We start from the raw sequence: 18,743 nt of genomic DNA on the forward strand, positions 1-18,743 counted from the left end.
ACACCAGTATTCCATTTCTCCCTAAACATTGTAAGCTTCGAAGTCTTTAACGTGATACCGGAGTCAACAAGCATACTTTTAGAATTTGATTAAAAGGGAATATAATATGGAATCGCGTATCTCAAGAATTTAATAACGGTATGATTATATCCGTGTACTGCGGCAGGGCTGTGTAGGGCTGTTTCGGCTGCCTGCTCATGCGAGCTGTCTTGTAGCCTACTGGTCTAGGTGCGTGACTACCAACGGGCAAGTTGTATGTTCGAATCCAGCTGGTGCTGGACCTTCCAGTTTTATTTATTTATTTTTTAATCGCGTAACATAAACATATTACCGTATGCAAACTGTACTGTATACAGTATGTATATGTACATTTAATGTCTTAACTGTGCCCGTTTAATTGAATTTAAAAAAAATATTTAACACGAACATTAAGCTGTTTACATTTTCCGCCTGAGAACAGTCACCCGTTGCTACCCAACGCAGAATGGTGATTGGCTGACACCATCTGACACCCCTCTGATTGGAGAAAAAAGACGTGCTGGTTTGCTATACATACTGTACCAGGAAGAGGATTTCTTTCTGTTCAAAACGTGTATTTTAAAAGTTTAAGAAGTAAAAACCTTACAGCGTACACAGATTTCTAAACTGATCAGGATCATTATCTTTGTCTTATGCATAATAATATTCACCGCTCTGTCCAGCAAATTAATAATAAACTTTATTTTATATAGCGTTTTAAACGAATAAGTAATTAGATTGCTCATAAACCTAATCACTTGCTTTTTCTTTTTATTTAGGCTCAGATTTCAACTATAGATCGTATTATTAATAACCATAATAACAACCAACCAACAAAAACAACCATATAAACATAATACCAACCAAAAACATAGATAACAACCACAATACAAAATCAAATATATCAAACCATTTTACTCTCGTAAAGTCCTCCAATTATCATAATCCCGCCCCTTATGCAAAACCAAACCTTCCTCCCATCCCAGTTTATCCTGTTTATCATAAACAAAATCCACCTCAATTTTCAACATAAAGCATTACACAAAATCAATACCTCAACACTCCATACTCAACAACGATAATTCACAAACAGCCAGAACATGTAACTACACATTCCCAAACAGACCTAATTTCCATAGCCCCGCCCCTTATGCAAAACCAACATCCCTCCCCTGTTCTCTCTCTCCCCTGGCGGTTGTAATTGTTTTTATTTTCAAATAAATTTTAGCAAAGTCATGTATTTTAAAAATCTTAAGATTTTTATATTTATGTCTTTATATAGTGGTTTCATTAGTGACAAAGGCTAAACTTTCTTGGAAAAATGTCTTTTATGTAAACCATGTTTGCTATTAATTCATTCAGGGCTAAAATATGTTCATCGTATTCTAATGAAAGAAGGGTTCCTTTCGCCGTAGTCGGGAGCCTAGCCTTTAACTAGTAAGTACTGTACTTACTGGGTTTTTGAGGGGGGGGGAGTGTCTTTCGCTGGAAATCTCCTACTTTGAAAATACCCGTGAAACCGGTTCAATTCGTCACAGCCAGCACTCCTGCAGAGAGGGGGGTTGTACTTGCAGTGTATGCAGTACACGCGTTATGCTCTTCGTTAATGTCTAAGCCGGAACATATCATTATATCTCATTTTGTATTTCTTAAAAAAAATCGTTTTCCCAGCCTAACAGTATTGTTTTTAACCTGTAAATTTGCTGGACAGAGAGGTGAACATTATTACACACAAGACAAAGATAGCGATTTACATAGATCTCTAATGCAATTTCAACCAAACCTGTTCCCACACACCCTGCCCCCACTACCATTAGAATATACACAAACATTTTAGCGTTTCATTCTGAGCAGAAGACCCTCACACCTGAAGAGTGCTGGCTGTGACGAATTAAACCGGTTTTACCGGTTTCAATCACAGACCATGTGACATGGGACTCAGTAAACTAACAGCGCCACTGGATTTGATAATACCTAACCAAAATCCGCAATATGGAAACAGAACCTGTGTGATTGTTGACAGATGATGTACTCGTAACATTTTTTCAAGACGAACTACAACATTTAAAAAATGACTTGTATGTACTTGATATCTCTAATCAATCCACGGGTCCCAGCACAAAACGAAAGTAAAATGCATACCGTTTCGCGCTTCTTATTAGTTGCTCAAAAGTAATTTGACCGTATGAAATGCATAATATAAACCTAGAAACATATACGTGAGCAGTACTTAAGCACTGTAGTATCGGTGTTAAGACATACCTCTCAAATACTGTAAATCAAGTTAAAAATATCTCAAGACCGATTCTGGTCGTAATGAAACCATGTTTCGTGTATGTTTTCTTTTTCATCTTGAAATAACTCATTTCTAAATACCTTTTTCACTGTTAACATCTTGCAGCAACTTTGCGAACAAAATATACACTCTGACAGTTCATCCTGCTACCAACATTAAATAAAACAAATCTTAAGATTTCTATATTTATGTCTTTATTTAGTGGTTTCATTAGTGACAAAGGCTAAACTTTCTTGGAAAAATGTATTTTATGTGTTGCAGAAAAAACTGACTTGCTTTAACAAAATATGTTTACAAATCCTTTCACCTGGCATTTTCGTAGTTAGAAATTATGGAACGCTCTGTTAAAAGCAAGGGAGTTTTTATGTCCGTTGCAGTTCTTTTGTAACATGAATATAATTATATCGTTATTAATTTCTTGAGATACGCGATTCCATATTATATTCCCTTTTAATCAAATTCTAAAAGTATGCTTGTTGACTCCGGTATCACGTTAGTTAAAGACTTCGAAGCTTACAATGTTTAGGGAGAAATGGAATACTGGTGTGTATGTTTTCTTTAAAGTACCGAGACCAGCCATATACTGTATGTTTATGTTAAGATTTCCCTTCAGTGGTAAAATTAGATATGAATATTCAATACTTAAACGGGCACAGTTAAGACATTAAATATACATATACATATTGTATACAGTACAGTTTGCATACGGTAATATGTTTATGTTACGCGATTAAAAAATAAATAAATAAAACTGGAAGGTCCAGCACCAGCTGGACTCGAACACACAACTTGCCCGTTGGTAGTCACCTAGACCAGTAGGCTACAAGACAGCTCGCATGAGCAGGCAGGCGAAACAGCCCTACACAGCCCTGCCGCAGTACACGGATATAATCATACCGTTATTAAATTCTTGAGATACGCGATTCCATATTATATTCCCTTTTAATCAAATTCTAAAAGGATGCTTGTTGACTCCGGTATCACGTTAGTTAAAGACTTCGAAGCTTACAATGTTTAGGGAGAAATGGAATACCGGTGTGTATTTTTCCTTGTGATATTTTAAGCTCTAGTTGAATGATAGGTGTCGCATTTTAAATCATTTTCGTAGTTAGAAATTATGAAACGCCCTGTTAAAAGCAAGGAAGTTTTTATGCCCGTTGAAGTAAAACAAAATGCCTGACAAAGTATGGCTTGGACAGATTCCAAGTGCTTGTACAAATGTGCTAAAGAAATTATACTTTGAGTATACAGCTTGTCCAAAGTCATCCATTATTAATACTATTAGTAATATCTTCGGTAAAGGCTTTGATGCATAAATATTTCTGATAAAGGTAGGTTGTGTACTTTTGTCCAACTGAGCAATCTTGCTTTCATAAAATATACCAACATTTTAATGACTGAAGATTAACATGCTGTAATACACTGTTCAAAATTAAAGGCTCAAATGCTGTACATGAGAGGTTAAGCTCCCCCTGGCGGTTTTACAAGGTGACGCCGGATAGTTTCCGGCAGAGCGTCAAATGACGCGCGATTAACCACGTGACACTGCGTGACACCGCGTGATACCGCGACACGCCCACCGGGGTATGCCGCAAAATAACTCACCCATTTTGAATGGCTGCATCTGTACAGATGCAGCCATTCAAAACAGGCGGACGATACCACATTATTTTGCGGTGCGCTTGTTGTGGTGTAATGCAAGTTACCGTATTAATACCATATATTCTCACATAGTATCACATGATACCGCCTGATACCGCAAGTAAAATAATAGTATCTGGAATTCCCGCAAGGTGGAGCTAATAAAGCTCAACCTCTCATGTTTGAGCTGTCGCCATCAAAGTCTTTACCGAAGATATTACTGATAGTATTTATAATGAATGACCTTGGAGAAGCTGTAAACTCAAAGTATTGCCCTGGTCCACATTCATTTTTTCATTGACTGTCTTTGTAAAAGTAACACCACAGCATTTCGTTGATCCAATCACACATTTGTTTCCAATCATGCAAAGTACAGTAATTTTTGAGAATCTCACTATGCCTTTCACATGCTCATAAAAGATATTGATTTAGGAACATAAACATATTACTGTATGCAACCTGTACTGTATATGTTATGTATATGTATATTTAATGTCTTTACTGTGCCCGTTTAAGTATTGAATACTTATATGGAATTTTACCCCTGAAGGGAAATCTTAGTAGCTGAGCATAAAAAGAATAGGAGCATAACACGTGTGAAGGCCATAAACAATATTAATTTCGGAACATAAACATAGAGTATTACAGTATGTAAACTGTATATGGCTGGTCTTGGTACTTTAAAGAAAAAATACACACCAGTATTCCATTTCTCCCTAAGCATTTTAAGCATCAAAGTCTTTAACTAACATGTGAAATAACATGTGTATAAAAAGTGGTAGTTTTAAGCTTTTCTGCGAATACGCTCAATACCGGAGCAAACAAGCATACTTTTAGAATTTGATTAATAGGGAATATAATATGGAATCGCGTATCTAAAGAAATTAATAATTATATAATTATATTCATGTACTGCAACACAAGAATAGTATACGCTGTACAATGTCTGTTGATACTGTATGTGCAGGGCTGTTTCACCATTCCTTACATGACCTTGTGAGTGGTGCTGTGGTCTAAGTGCTGGACTTGTAAATGATAGGTTGGCTGTTCAAATCCAGCTAGTGCCATGACTTCTCCTTTAACAAACATTTCTTTGAAAAAATAAACTAGCAATATTATAGACAATTAATTGACTTTTTATATTTCTAAATATCACATGTTCGAATCTAAGTCATTTTTTAATAACAGTGAATAGTCACCTTCTTTCCTTCTGACAACGGTTCCTGCTTCTGCTTCCTGCTTTCTGCTTCCTCCCTTTAGATCTCCCTTCAGATTTAAAAGGTTATTAATAATATCTTCGGTGTTGCATCTTCCCAGTGTAGCTGATCTTTTGCTGCCCACGCATGCTTACACAAGCTTCCTGGGTAGACTATCACAAAGCTTTAGAGAACTTAACATTTTTATTATCAACAAATTGTAAATACGACATTTACATTGGCGTTATTTATTTTTCAGTGTATGGAGGATTGTCAGCTGTTACTGAGAGCAGACCCACCCTCTTAGGCTGCGCAAACGATTTTTTAAATTTTTGTAAAGAAATGTAAAGAAAGGAAGATTTGTTTCCAATCATACAAAGTAATTCTTGAGAATCTCTGATTCACCATGCCTTTCACAGGCTCATAAAAGATGTGAATTTAGGAACATAAACATATGGCTGTATGTAAACTGTACTGTATGCAGTCGTGGAAAGATTTAATCGTTTAAAGTCTTTACTTTTCACGTTTTAGTATTGAATATTTATATGGAATTTTACCACTGAAGGGAAATTTTAGTAGCTGAGCATAAAAACAATAGGAGCATAACACATCTGAAGGTCATAAATAATATTAATTTAGGAACATAAACATGTTATGTAAACTGTATACTGTATGGCTGGTCTCGGTACTTTAAAGAAAAAATACACACCAGTATTCCATTTCTCCCTGAACATTTTAAGCATCAAAGTCTTACAAGCGTTTTTACATGCTCCTTGCTCCCTCTGAGCATGTTACTGTATTGGACGTTTATACAGTATACAGTTCTCTGTGAGAAAAGTGATAAGTTTAAGCTTTTCTGCAAGTAAGCTCAATACCGGAGTAAACAGGTATACTTTTACAATTTGATTAATAGGGAATATAATATGGAATCGTGTATCTAAAAAAAATAATAACGATATAATTATATTCATGTACTGTAACACAAACAGTAGTACATATATACTGTACACATACAATGTCTATTGATATGTGTAGGGCTGTTTCAACACTCATCATGTAACTGTGTGAGTGGCATGATGGTTTAAATGCCTGACTTATAAGCAAGAGGTCAGCTATTCAACTCCAGCTAGTACCATTAATTTTCTTTTAACAAACATTTCTTTGAAAAAATAAAATAGCAATATGGACAATGAATTGACTTTTTTATATTTCTAAATATCACAACATGTTCGAATCTAGGTCATTTTTAAATAACAACGAATAGTCACAGTTTTTCCTCTGAATCGCTCCAGTAGCAGGAACCTGTATCGTGTGGGGATCCCTTTTGATGTCCCTTCAGATTTAAAAGGTTATTAATAATATCTTCGGTGTTGCATCTTCCCAGTTTAGCTGATCTTTTGCTGCCTACGCATGCTTACACAGCTCCCTGGGTAAACTATCATACTTGACTGAGAAAGCTTTAGAGAACTTAACATTTTTATTATCAACAAATTGTAAATATGACGTTTACATTGGCGTTATTAATTTTTCACTTGAGTGTATGGAGGAGTGTCAGCTGTCAATGAGAGCAGACCCCCCCACTTAGGCTGCGCAAACAATTTTTTAAATTTTTATAAAGAAATAAAAAATTAGATATAATGATATTATAACACTTCACAAGGGCACCCTCGCCACTGCCATATCAGGTCAGCCCCCCACCATCAGGGACTCAAACCCAGGTCTCCAGTATCACTCAACATGGACCCAGCCTCTTGAGCCAAAGGGGAACCTCCTCTCAGCCCACTGGCTGCAGTCCCTGCTAGAACCAGGGAAGGGCGGTGACGTCACCGCACTGGTAAGCCAGCTCTCCCAAGCAATGGAGGCTGTATGTGTTACAATATAAACATTTACTGTCAAACTTTAAATCAACAATTGATTTAAAGATGATCTGTCAAAGTGCAATGAAATACAATATTGTTGTTGTTGTTGTTATTGTTGTTTTTATCCTGTAAAGCGCTTTGAAAAGCCACCTTTAAAGGCACGAGATAAAGGTGCTGATTCTTATGGAATGTGTTTTCTTTTTTCTTTTTTTCAGCATGGAATAAACCTATTACTTGATTCTTATGGATGCCCGATCCTGCCAGGGATTAAAAAAAAAAACATGGAATCGCGTATCTAAAGAAATAACAGTATAACTATGTTCATGCACAAACAGTAGCATGTTACATTATTAATTTGGGTGTCTCTTCTTGCCAGAAAGCGCTAAATTTGCATTTTGAGTGTGTTTTTTTACTTTTTTTAAATTACAACCCATAAATAAAGCTGATATTGTTTAGACTTTTAATTATTTTAAACTGTATTACAGCAGCACAATGTGCTTTTTCACGAAACCTCCTAGAGTAACGAAATGTCTTGCGCTGTACAGCTTTTCAGCTAAATATATTTATTGCTTACGCCTGACATTTGAGGTGCCCGATAAAAAACAGTGTTTTTATCCCGTAAAGCGCTTTGAGAAGCCACCTTTAAAGGTGCTATATAAAGGCGTGTATGGCTGGTCTTGGTACTGTATTTTAAAGAAAAAATACACACCAGTATTCCATTTCTCCCTAAACATAATTCTCTTTGTTATATTTGAGGAAAAAATTAATTTATTCAGTTGGAATTAGCAAGCTAATTCCAACAAAGCAAGCTCTCATAATGAGAATAAACAGCCATCTGAGGACAGTAAATTAAGTGCATGTGTCATATAAAAACCTATGTAATCTATCTACTTCCTTTTCTTGTCACAATGGAATATTTCCACCCTTTAGTAACGGATAAGAGCTGTTACAACTGCTGTTAAAAGCCACACCTTCATGCATATTGAGAGCAGAATATCTTTCCCTGAACTGATAATAGCGTTGATTGATGTGGTATTGATGGGTATCTATTAATATTGAGAACAAGTGACCATGCCAATTTTACCAAGCAAAGTGAAATATACTGTAGTATAAACTGAGCTGCTTTCCATTTAGGATAGCGACCAGAGTCCCTAATCATAAAATGGGATTTCTAACCATTACCAATTCTGAATACTGTAAGTTTTTACTAGAACTTATTAGTCCTACTGTACCAATATAGAAAAGCACATATTAAATTTGGGAAATCTGGTTTCAAAAGTCCTCATATCAACGATGCCTATACTGTTTTCCTCTACAGTATGCTAATCTATTGTAGCGCATTCGCCCCGGGCAGCGGCCGAAGAGCGCTCGGCTGGGGTATGCGGTGAGGGGCAGGACAGGAGTGGAAGTGGTCAGGGCGGGTTATAGGAAGGCCGCTGACCAGTGCAGCTGTCCCACAGTGAAACGGGCGTACAGTCTGGGGAGATCGCCCGTTTTCCATGTAAATAGTTCCCTGGTTCTGCACCCCTGGGTGTTTCTCTCTCTCTCGCTCGCCCTCTCTCTCTCTCTCGCTCGCTCGCCCTCTCTCTCTCTCTTTCTCAGGCTCGTGGGCTGGTCGTGTGTCTCTCTCTGGTCGGGGCGCGGGAGAGCTGGCTGGCAGGTGGTGACGGAGAAGAAAATAAAGGCAGCTTTTAACTCCGTCCTTTTTGTGTCCGTCCTATCCGAACCCGAAATCGTTACACTAACTTACACTTGTTTTGACGCGTGATGGCGTAGCCAAATGCCCGCGGTACATGTTTGTGCCATGCACTTTGAATGGCTGCATCTGTAAGTGTAAGCAATTATTATTATGATTATTATAAAATAACACACAGTGGAATACGCACAGTGGAAATATGCAAACAGCACTATTGTTTGAGAGCTAATGAAGCTGCTGCGTCCATGCACGCCACCATCTTGTTGTCCAAGTCATGTGAAAAAGAAAGTAAACCCTCTTTCAATTCAATGGCTTTACGTGTCAGGGCATAAATAACAATTGTCTGGTCCTCACCAGCTTCTAGAATTAGACAAATCTAGCCTCAGGTAACAGACAACACATAACAGATTTCAATTTTTCATTATTTATTTAACAAAATGCAGAAACCACATCACGTCCACCAGCAACCGTAAATGACCTTTTGCTAAACCGACCACAGCTATGGGTAATTCCAGCAAGCGCCAGCACACCAATATATTATCCAAACATGACACCACACTAATTTCCAAACCCTCCACTTCCCGGGATATTTAAATCCTCATTACCCTCAGGTCTGTGCTCGGTATTAGCCTCTATCCTTGGAGCACCTACCTCGCTGTTGCTATTGAGACATTCTCTTTCGGATTGATACGCAGGTCTTTGAATATTCTACCTTTGTCCCTCAACTCCGCCTTCGGCCCCGCGATTTGGATATCTAGCCTTAGACATCTTACCTTCGTCCCTTGACTACGACTTCAGCCTAGCAATTTGGAAAAATAGCCAACGATCTCCTGAAACTCTCAGAACAATGCACAGGGTCCTTTCTCTACCTCGTGGACACAGCATTTGTTCCACCATGTGGGAAAAATTAAGTACACCCATACCGCTTCCATATGAATCAAGAAGGTAGTTAGCAGCCAGATGCACATGATTAGTTGATCATCAGTAAGTGTGACCACCTCTATAAAAGCAGAACTATTGGCAGTTTGGTGGTCTGGACCATTCAGGTGTGTGTTAACAAAATGCCAAGGAGAAAAGACATCAGCAATGAAACCAGATAAGCAATTGTTGCTGCTCATCAATTTGGAAAGGGTTATAAGGCCATTTCCAAACAATTTGAAATCCATCATTCAACATTGAGAAGAATTATTTACAAATGGAGAACATTCAAGACAGTTGTCTTCTCAGGTGTGGGCGTCCCAGCAAATTCACCCCAAGGTCAGACGATATATTGCTCAGAGAAATCGCAAAGAACCCAAGACCTACATCTAGGGATCTAGAGGCCTCGGTTTACATGTTAAATATTAAAGTTCATGACAGTACGATCAGAAAAAGACTGAGCAAGTATGGCTTTCATGGAAGGGTAGCCAGGAGAAAGCCCCTTCTCTCCAAAAAGAACATGGCAGCACGGCTTAGGTTTGCACGGCTGCATCTGAACAAACCACAAGATTTCTGGAACAATGTCATTTGGACAGATGAGACAAAAGTGGAGTTGTTTTGTCATTATTCACAATGCTAGGTTTGGTGAAAACCAAACACAGCATATCACCACAACTTTCAAGCACGGTGGTGGAGGGGTGATGATTTGGGCTTGTTTTTCCACAGGATCAGGGCACCTTGCAGTCATCGAGTCGACCATGAACTCCTCTTTATACCAAAGTATTCTAGAGAGAAATGTGAGGCCATCTGTCCTACAGCTTAAGCTTGGCCAAAACTGAGTCAAGCAACAGGACAATGATACCAAGCACACCAGCAAATCTACAACTGAATGGCTGAAAATGAAAATTATCAAGGTATTCAAATGGCCAAGTCAAAGTCCAGACCTCAACTCCATTGAAGGACCTTAAGAGAGCTGTGCATAAACAAATGCCCTCAAACATCATTAAACTAAAGCAATGTTGTCAAGAAGAGTGGGCAAAAATTCCTCCAAAACGATGTGAGGGACTGATAAACTCATAGAAAATGATTATTTAATGTTATTGCTGCTAAAGGTGGTTCTACAAGCTACTTAATCACGAATCATGGGGTGTACTTAGTTTTTCACACATGGCTTCTGCATGTTGGCTTATTTTTTATTAAAAAAATAATGACATAGTGGAATCTGTTGTGTGTTGTTTGTCACCTGAGGTTAGATTTACCTAATTTTAGGACCTGGTAAGGACCAGATCATTTTTTATGTCCTGAAATATAAAACCATAGAATTGAAAGAGGGCGACTTTCTTTTTCACATGACTGTCTGTATTTGGTTAAACTATTGAACAAAACTTCAAGTAGACCAAATGGCTCCTACCTGAGCAGAGCAGGGACACTTCCTGTCCAGCACTACAGTTGACTGTCTGTGGAGAACTGCAGTTCACCAGGTGAGACTCATCCCCAGAGCAGTGAATACCTGTCAGACACACAGCACTGTTACTATCCCATACAGGGAGGAGTTGTGCCAGTACCGAAAAAATCAGCCCCCACATGCCTAAACGACTACCGCCCTATTGCACTCACCCCCATCATAATGAAGTGCTTTGAAAAACTACTTATTCCGCACATTAAAGCCAGCATTCCAAAAACACTGGATCCTCTACAGTTTGCCTATCGCACAAACCGCTCCACAGAGGATGCAATCTCCATAGCTTTACACACCACACTAACCCACCTGGATAAAAGGAACACCTATACAAGAATGCTGTTCATTGACTTCAGCTCAGCATTTAACACCATCATACCCATAAAACTTTCTACCAAACTCAGGGCTCTAGGTTTAGATACAACCCTCTGCAGCTGGATCCTAGACTTCCTCACCAGCAGACCCCAGACTGTCAGGATTGGCAACCTCATCTCCAACACACTCACCCTTAACACCGGTGCCCCTCAAGGCTGTGTGCTCAGCCCACTGCTTTACTCCCTGTTCACCCACGACTGTACTGCTAAGTTCAGCACAAACACCATCACCAAGTATGCTGACGATACCACAGTCGTGGGCTTGATCACTGACAACGACGAGACTGCCTACAGGGAGGAGATAAAACAACTCGCAGACTGGTGCCGAACCAACAACCTATGTCTCAACATCAGCAAAACCAAAGAGCTGATTGTTGACTTCAGAAGACAAGGAAAAGTTCACTCCCCCATCTACATAGAAGGGTCTGCAGTGGAGATGGTGAATAACTTCAAATTCCTAGGCGTTCACATCTCTAAGGACCTTACATGGACACTGAACACCTCCAGTCTCATCAAGAAGGCACAACAGCGGCTGTACTTCCTGAGAAGGCTGAAGAAAATACACCTACACCCACTGATCCTCACCAATTTCTACAGATGTACGGTGGAGAGCATACTGACCAGCTGCATCACAGTCTGGTATGGCAACTGCACTGCATCCGACCGTAAGGCACTACAGCGGGTAGTCAAAACTGCCCAACACATCATCGGCAGTGCCTTACCATCCATCCAGGAAATATACAACACCAGGAGTCTGAAAAAAGCCACCAAAATTATGTCTGACCCCACTCACCCTGGTCATAACTTGTTTGTTCCCCTACCATCTGGCAGAAGGTTCCGGTCACTCCAGTCACACACAACTAGACTCCAAAATAGCTTCTTCCCCAGAGCTGTCAAGTTGGTGACGCCCCCACTCCCTTCCACCTTATTATGATCTCTCCTAACATCCTCCTGTACCCACAACCACTGTACTCCTACACCACCACACACACATGTAAGCCAAAATTGTACTGTCCCCTCGATAGCCCAGTAAAATTGTAACAGGCATAATAATATTTAATATTTATTAATTAACCATACTACTTTTAACCATACTATCCTTTTTTTTTTTTTTTGCACTGTTCCAAGAATTACCTTGCACTGTTTTTGTCCTGTTAAATTTTCTCTGTTTGCGGAATTTTGCACAGTTTTCGATTACATGTTATTTATGTTATGTTATTACATGTTGTTACTGTTATTGCTATTGTGTAACTGTCTATTGTCTCATCTTCTGTCCTATTTATATACTGCACCTGAGTGACTAATGAGAAACACTTTTCATTATACTATGCACCTGTGTAAGTTTAATGACAATAAAGTTGAATTGAATTATAGACTTGAACTACACAACACTGTCACTGTCCCATACAGAGAGGAGTTATAGACTTGTCCTACAGAGCACTGAATATCTGTTAGACACACAGCGCTGTCACTGTCCCATATAGGGAGGCGTTATAGACTTGTCCTACAGAGCACTGGATACCTGTTAGACACACAGCACTGTCACTGTCCCATACAGAGAGGAGTTATAGACTTGTACTACAGAGCACTCAATACCTGTCAGACACATAGCACCGTCACCTGTCTCATACACAGAGGAGTTGTAAATTTGCACCACTGAGCCACAGCCCAGCTGTCTGCAGACCACAGAGGCCTCTCTGTAGCCCCAGGAGTGCTGGAGGAGTCTTCCCCAGGTGCTGTTGTAGTAAACCTCCACCTGGCCATCACAGTGACTCTCCCCTCCTGACAGCCGGACTCCACCGTCTAGCGATGACAGGGAGGAACCTATAAAAATTATTAAGTTTTGGTGAACTGCACACCATTACCAGAAAATGGGTCCACAGACATGGATGTTTTGAATTTTGACCTGCATTCATAACATGAGAGGATTCATCTTGAGCAATGACATGTTCACAGCTTATTGATTATACTTGTTTCATTGAAGCTCACAAGAACAATTCAATCAGAAAATACTGTTTTTCAATATTAACAGTTATACATCACAAATTTACAATCTCAGCTACATACACTTTGGTTTCAATGCAATACTGAATAACTGAATACACTGATAGACACTGCCAGAGGATGTTTTTTAAATCATGTCAAGGCTATGCTAGTTAGAGACTCAGAACAAATGTTTGAACAAATATCTTATTTGAATGACTTGGGGGATTGTCTCATCACTCCAAATTGAATTCATAGAACCTTCTCCATACCTGCAGTTCATAACATTCTTGGTAGGATTTAACATCTTTAAAAATGTAAATACACTGAAATGCATTAAGAATATTATATGTGCATCTCTGTCCTTTAACTGGTTGTGTGTAAAAGAGAAGTCCTTCAGTCAATCATGAAGACAGTGTGCTGCTGTGTGTAAGCAGAGAGGGTGTCACTGTGTTTTATCACATGATTCTCACCAGAGCAGATGACTCCTGCTTCCTGTCCATGAGAGCACCCTGCTGTCCCCCATGAAAAGGCAGCACAGTGTGAGAGACTGGTCTCATTGTACTGGCAGTCAAAGACATCAGCCCTTACTGGTCCACTGCCCTGTCCAAACCAGGCCTGTCCTGGTGCTGCTACAGCCTCCCCACATCCCAGCTGCTGGCAGAGAACAGTGGCGTCTCTCAGGTCCCAGTAGAGATCACACACTGTCCCCCAGTCCCTGAAGAGCCACTGTAACTCCACTCGTCCAGAGCAGGAGTCTGAGCCGTTCTCCAGCCTGAACCCTGTGTATCCTGCAGACAGGACAGGGGAGAGAGCAGAGACACAGCGTCACAACACAACAACCAGCAATAACCCTCAACGGCACCTTCAAGTATATTACAAACTTGATCTTTAGTTAACTCAGTAATATGTTACTGTTGATCAGGAGCCTGGTCTATTAAAGTGTTGTTGTGTCCAACAAAGGAGACACAATCCGGGTGTGTATGAAGCAGCCATTACCTTTATTACATGTGCACACGGGAGCCAGAGCCGATGAAGCACTGACTCAATTCATATAAACAAAATTTATGCAAATTCACAAAGAGAAAACCCACCCAGAACGGTTCAAGTACAATTCCAAGTAATATGGTGTACAAATACAAGTATATGGTGTAAAGCCAAGGCTGCTAGCCTTGGTATGTGATAAACTGTAAAAATTTTACAGAATGTTTTTGGGTCCTTTTAATCATTGTTTAAGCAGACATTATATACTTGGAATTTTATTAATTATGGGTTAAACAGATATCAGGCGCTCTCAGTTCTGGTCAGGCTGCCCGAAGCTGGCTCTGCCCTTCACTTTCCGGGCATGTAGCCAGCTCACACTTAAGTTGCAGTTAGTAATTTGTCATTATTTTAGCGGGATAGTTAGTAAAATGATGTTAGTAAATGATTTACACAGTAAAAGCAAACAAGTGAAATACAGTAAGAGAAATAAATCCTTGGCCCTTCAGTGTCATGGTTTGGCATTCACAGATACAGACACAGACAGAGTTATAGCAACACTCATCAATGGGAGCTGGGCCTGTTGATGTTTTCTCATTTTAATGTGAACGTCCTAGATATCATGTCTGTGTGGGACTATCCATGATCTCAGACTTGGTTAACTGAGTCCTTTTAGCACCTCCCAGTGACACTGCTGCATAAAACTGTCCATGATCTCTCACATTCTGAACTGAGTCTTTGAATTTTTAAAAAGCTTTTGATTTCGGAATGCAGCACTAAGTACTGTACTCAGTCACCGCCACTCTGTTTAATGGGCTAATGACCCATTTATGGAGTTTGTAATGGAAGTTCAGTAGGGATGACAGCAACCATGTTCAATCAGCCTTGGGTGTCAGTAATTAGCAATCACTCCCAATGTCATTTCCTCTCCTAAAACACTATAAATATTGTACACAATCCCCTTTTTTCCCCTGTCTACATCTTTAGTATCTCCACCTCTGCAGCTGCCCCTTGGTCACTCCTCACCCATCACTCTGCAAGGGGTGTCCCAGACCAGGTGTCCTCTGACTAGGAGGTCAGCCCCCAGCCAAGTGTATTAAGCCAAAGTTCCACTAAACACTCCATAATCAGGACATTAATTCTTGGGTGTGTTTATTCCTAGTGAAGTGAGTTTTCTGATCTTTTCTCTTCAAGGATTTCACAGAGGTGTGCAAGATTTTGCACTATTTTAGATCTGAACTCAGGTCACACTGAAGTCTCATCACTGACCTGTGACCTTGAGCCAGAGAGGAGAGGGGGCAGAACTGCCCAGGTGTCACAGGGAGGGCTGGAGGGAATGCCAAAGTGAGCTCTGTGCCCTCAAGAACAAAATGATGGCTCAGCAGCAATTACACAGGTGCAGAAACAATGGATTGTTTTGATAGTGCTCCCACAAACCAACAATTGTATGTATAGCTCAAAACATGAACAGACTAAGCAAACATTGCATTAAAGAATTTCCAGACAGTTGTAAAATAAGGTCCTATAAGCTGACTCCCCCTAATAGCTAAAGCTCTGCCCCCCCTCGGAACCTACCATTGTCCCATTAAAATTATCCAGCTCCATATTTCACAAGAAATGTCCCCATAACAATCTATTTATAATTAATAAACAAGAGAATATACATACAATGTCAGAAGAAACTTCTAATTTTCTTTTTAAAAAAAAATCCTTTCCAATAGTATTCACCACAAAGTGCTTCCTTTCCCTGGAGAAGTGCACATGCTTTATGCACGTGGCACCGGGTCTGGTGTGGACTCTTGAAGCCACCTTACGTGGAAGTCAGATGGCCCAGGACACACAGCGATAAACAACAGGGAGAGAGGACTGGTAAAGACAGACAGGGAACTCTTTTTCATGCAGATATGCACTGTCACAAATGGAATGAGAAAACAGGGATAGTCTGTACCATGTGGGCAGGATTATTTTCTTTCACATGTCATGCCTGAGTTCAGTTCCACAGGCCTTTAGGAAAAGATCTATCACATTTATAAATATTTGTGCTAGTATCATATAATTAAGGCCTGTGATTTAATAATTTTTTGATGTTTTAATTAAACTATCAATATAAGTGAGATTGTGAAATGAAGTTAATATTAGGTTTCATCTATAATTTGTGTCTAAAAGCTCTAAATAATCAGACTTGTGATCCATGCAATGAAGACTTCAGAAAATGTTTTTCTGAATCTCTCTTGGCCTGAGGCAGCACAGCCTGTTGTCGGATTAAAAGGACACAGGGCTGCTGCCCCTGCAGTATTCACATTGAGTCGGGGGAGGGGCCCTAGAGCAAAGACTGCTGGGAAGAATGGGCTGCAGGTTTGTACCCTAGTGAGCAGGTGACTGGTTGGAGCTGAGGATGCTCTCTCTCAAAATACTGTATTTTAAACTCAGAGCTACATTAATAAAATTCCTGCTCTTACCAAAACACTTCAGTCCCACGCCATTCTCATGGGTGCAGTTCTGTGATTTTGTGGTTGAGTTTGGACAGGAGAAAATCCGAGATTCGTTGCCCTGGCACTGCAGCTCCTCTGTCCAGACCTGTCCCTCTGCCCTCCTGAAATGAGCCCCTTTCAGAAACCGTGATGGAACCCCACAGTCCAGCTCTCGACAGACAACTTCTGCGTCCTGCCAGTCGAAGTCAGAGTCACACACTGAGCCCCAGGTGTCTCCATGCTGAACTTCCACTCTCCCAGAGCAGAGTCCAATGCCTCCAACCAGCCTGACCCCTCGATGAGCTGAAATATCAGAACAGACTAATAGATCACTGTCCCTGACCACTCAATATGCTTGAATATCAAAACAGAGAGAAAGAGAGAGAAGTAGTAGTGAGTATTCATTATTTGATCACAATTCTGAGTAATCTGAGCAAAAATTAATTTGCAAATTATCAAGAACACATTCACTGCAGATCAAGTCACCTTCATAGATACTGAGAGATCTAGAAAAATAATTAAAATGACAAGAACCTCTGGACAACCCACTGTGTGACACAAACTGACACCACAGAACTCTGGGTTTCAAAGTGGGAATTTGGACACGAACAGTAGGGCTGGGCTGGACCAGGGCTGAGAACACATTTAAACCCAACACCTCCTGAAGAAAACCTGGAATCTGAATACTGTCCTTCAATATCAAGCAGAAATGAACACTTAAATATAAAAAGTACTGAGAATTGGATTAAAAAATGAAATGAGTTCCATTTAGTTGTTTTAGACTCGCACTTTGACTTTGTGTTAGCATACAGCAGTCAGCACCTCTACCCTGTGACAGCGGACCGAGTCTCACACAAGTATCAAAGGCAACAACTCACTCTAGCAGTGCCTGACTCTCACTTGTAGAAGCTGCCGACACTCATAGACCTCCCATCACTGTAAAGCCGCTGACGTCTCTACGTCGCGTGACCTGGCTGCGTTAACTAGCAGCTGTCAGAACCTCCCTTTAAATTGCTGTCCTTTAAAACCACTTGCTTTCTGGTCTTCACTTACACGAGATAGAGGATCCACCCCACCCCTCCCACCCAGGTTAAAGTTTGTTTGTCAGAACCAAATACAAGTGACAGAAGCTGCAATATTAGTACGTAATTATAGCTCTTTACTCTAAAGGTGGTAGGAGTCTGATACAAGCTACTATTTTTTAAGCTGAAGCCCTGGCTTAATTTAACAAATTTAACAAATCAACAAGAAAGAAAGAAAAATAAAATGCTAGATAAGATTAATTAACTCCTTGCATTTATAAATATTATCATGTTATGTCATTGTTTTTTATGTGTTATTCTTTAATTATTCTTGTGTTTCTATGTGTTATTCTTTAATTCAGTTTTATATGTATTTGTATATGTTAATACTTATTGTTGATGGCAGGTTGTTACCTGAACAGATTACCCCAACATCATATTCATGGGAGTAAACAACTAAACTTGATCCACACTCCCTCAGTGCCGACTCAGTCCCTTTGCAGGAAATTTCTCCCATCAGGACTGATCCAGACCCTGGTCCAAAGTGAGCTCCACTTGGTGCTGATACAGCAGATCCACAGCCCAACTGCCTGCACACCACTGCAGCATCATCCAGATCCCAGTCAGTGTCATCAATAGTCCCCCACTGTCCCTCATGATATATCTCCACTGTCCCCTCGCAGGGACTGGTACCATTCACCAGCCTGACATCAGCACTGCCTGGAGAGAGAGGAGAGAGAGAAGGATTAATAAACACATTGACAGTATCCAATAACCCAGTCATGGAGAGAGAGAGACACATACTGATTAATGCACACACTGACAGTAC

The 18,743-nt window shown here is 40.0% G+C and overlaps 1 protein-coding gene across 1 annotated transcript in view; it reads right to left on the reverse strand.

The window, feature by feature from the left end:
* LOC148824502 (scavenger receptor cysteine-rich type 1 protein M130-like) overlaps positions 1-18,743 on the reverse strand; it is a 49,400-nt gene that overhangs the window by 20,539 nt on the left and 10,118 nt on the right. The window contains exons 2-6 of the mRNA XM_088926156.1: positions 18,329-18,634; positions 16,881-17,195; positions 13,914-14,231; positions 13,078-13,281; positions 11,036-11,134 (exon numbers count right to left, since the gene is read on the reverse strand). Of these exons, the coding sequence (XP_088782282.1) occupies positions 11,036-11,134; positions 13,078-13,281; positions 13,914-14,231; positions 16,881-17,195; positions 18,329-18,634 (1,242 nt within the window). The remainder of the gene's footprint in view (positions 1-11,035; positions 11,135-13,077; positions 13,282-13,913; positions 14,232-16,880; positions 17,196-18,328; positions 18,635-18,743) is intronic.

This window comes from Atractosteus spatula, chromosome 10, assembly GCF_055471065.1.
Source record: "Atractosteus spatula isolate fAtrSpa1 chromosome 10, fAtrSpa1.hap1, whole genome shotgun sequence".
Classification (NCBI taxonomy): domain Eukaryota; kingdom Metazoa; phylum Chordata; class Actinopteri; order Semionotiformes; family Lepisosteidae; genus Atractosteus; species Atractosteus spatula.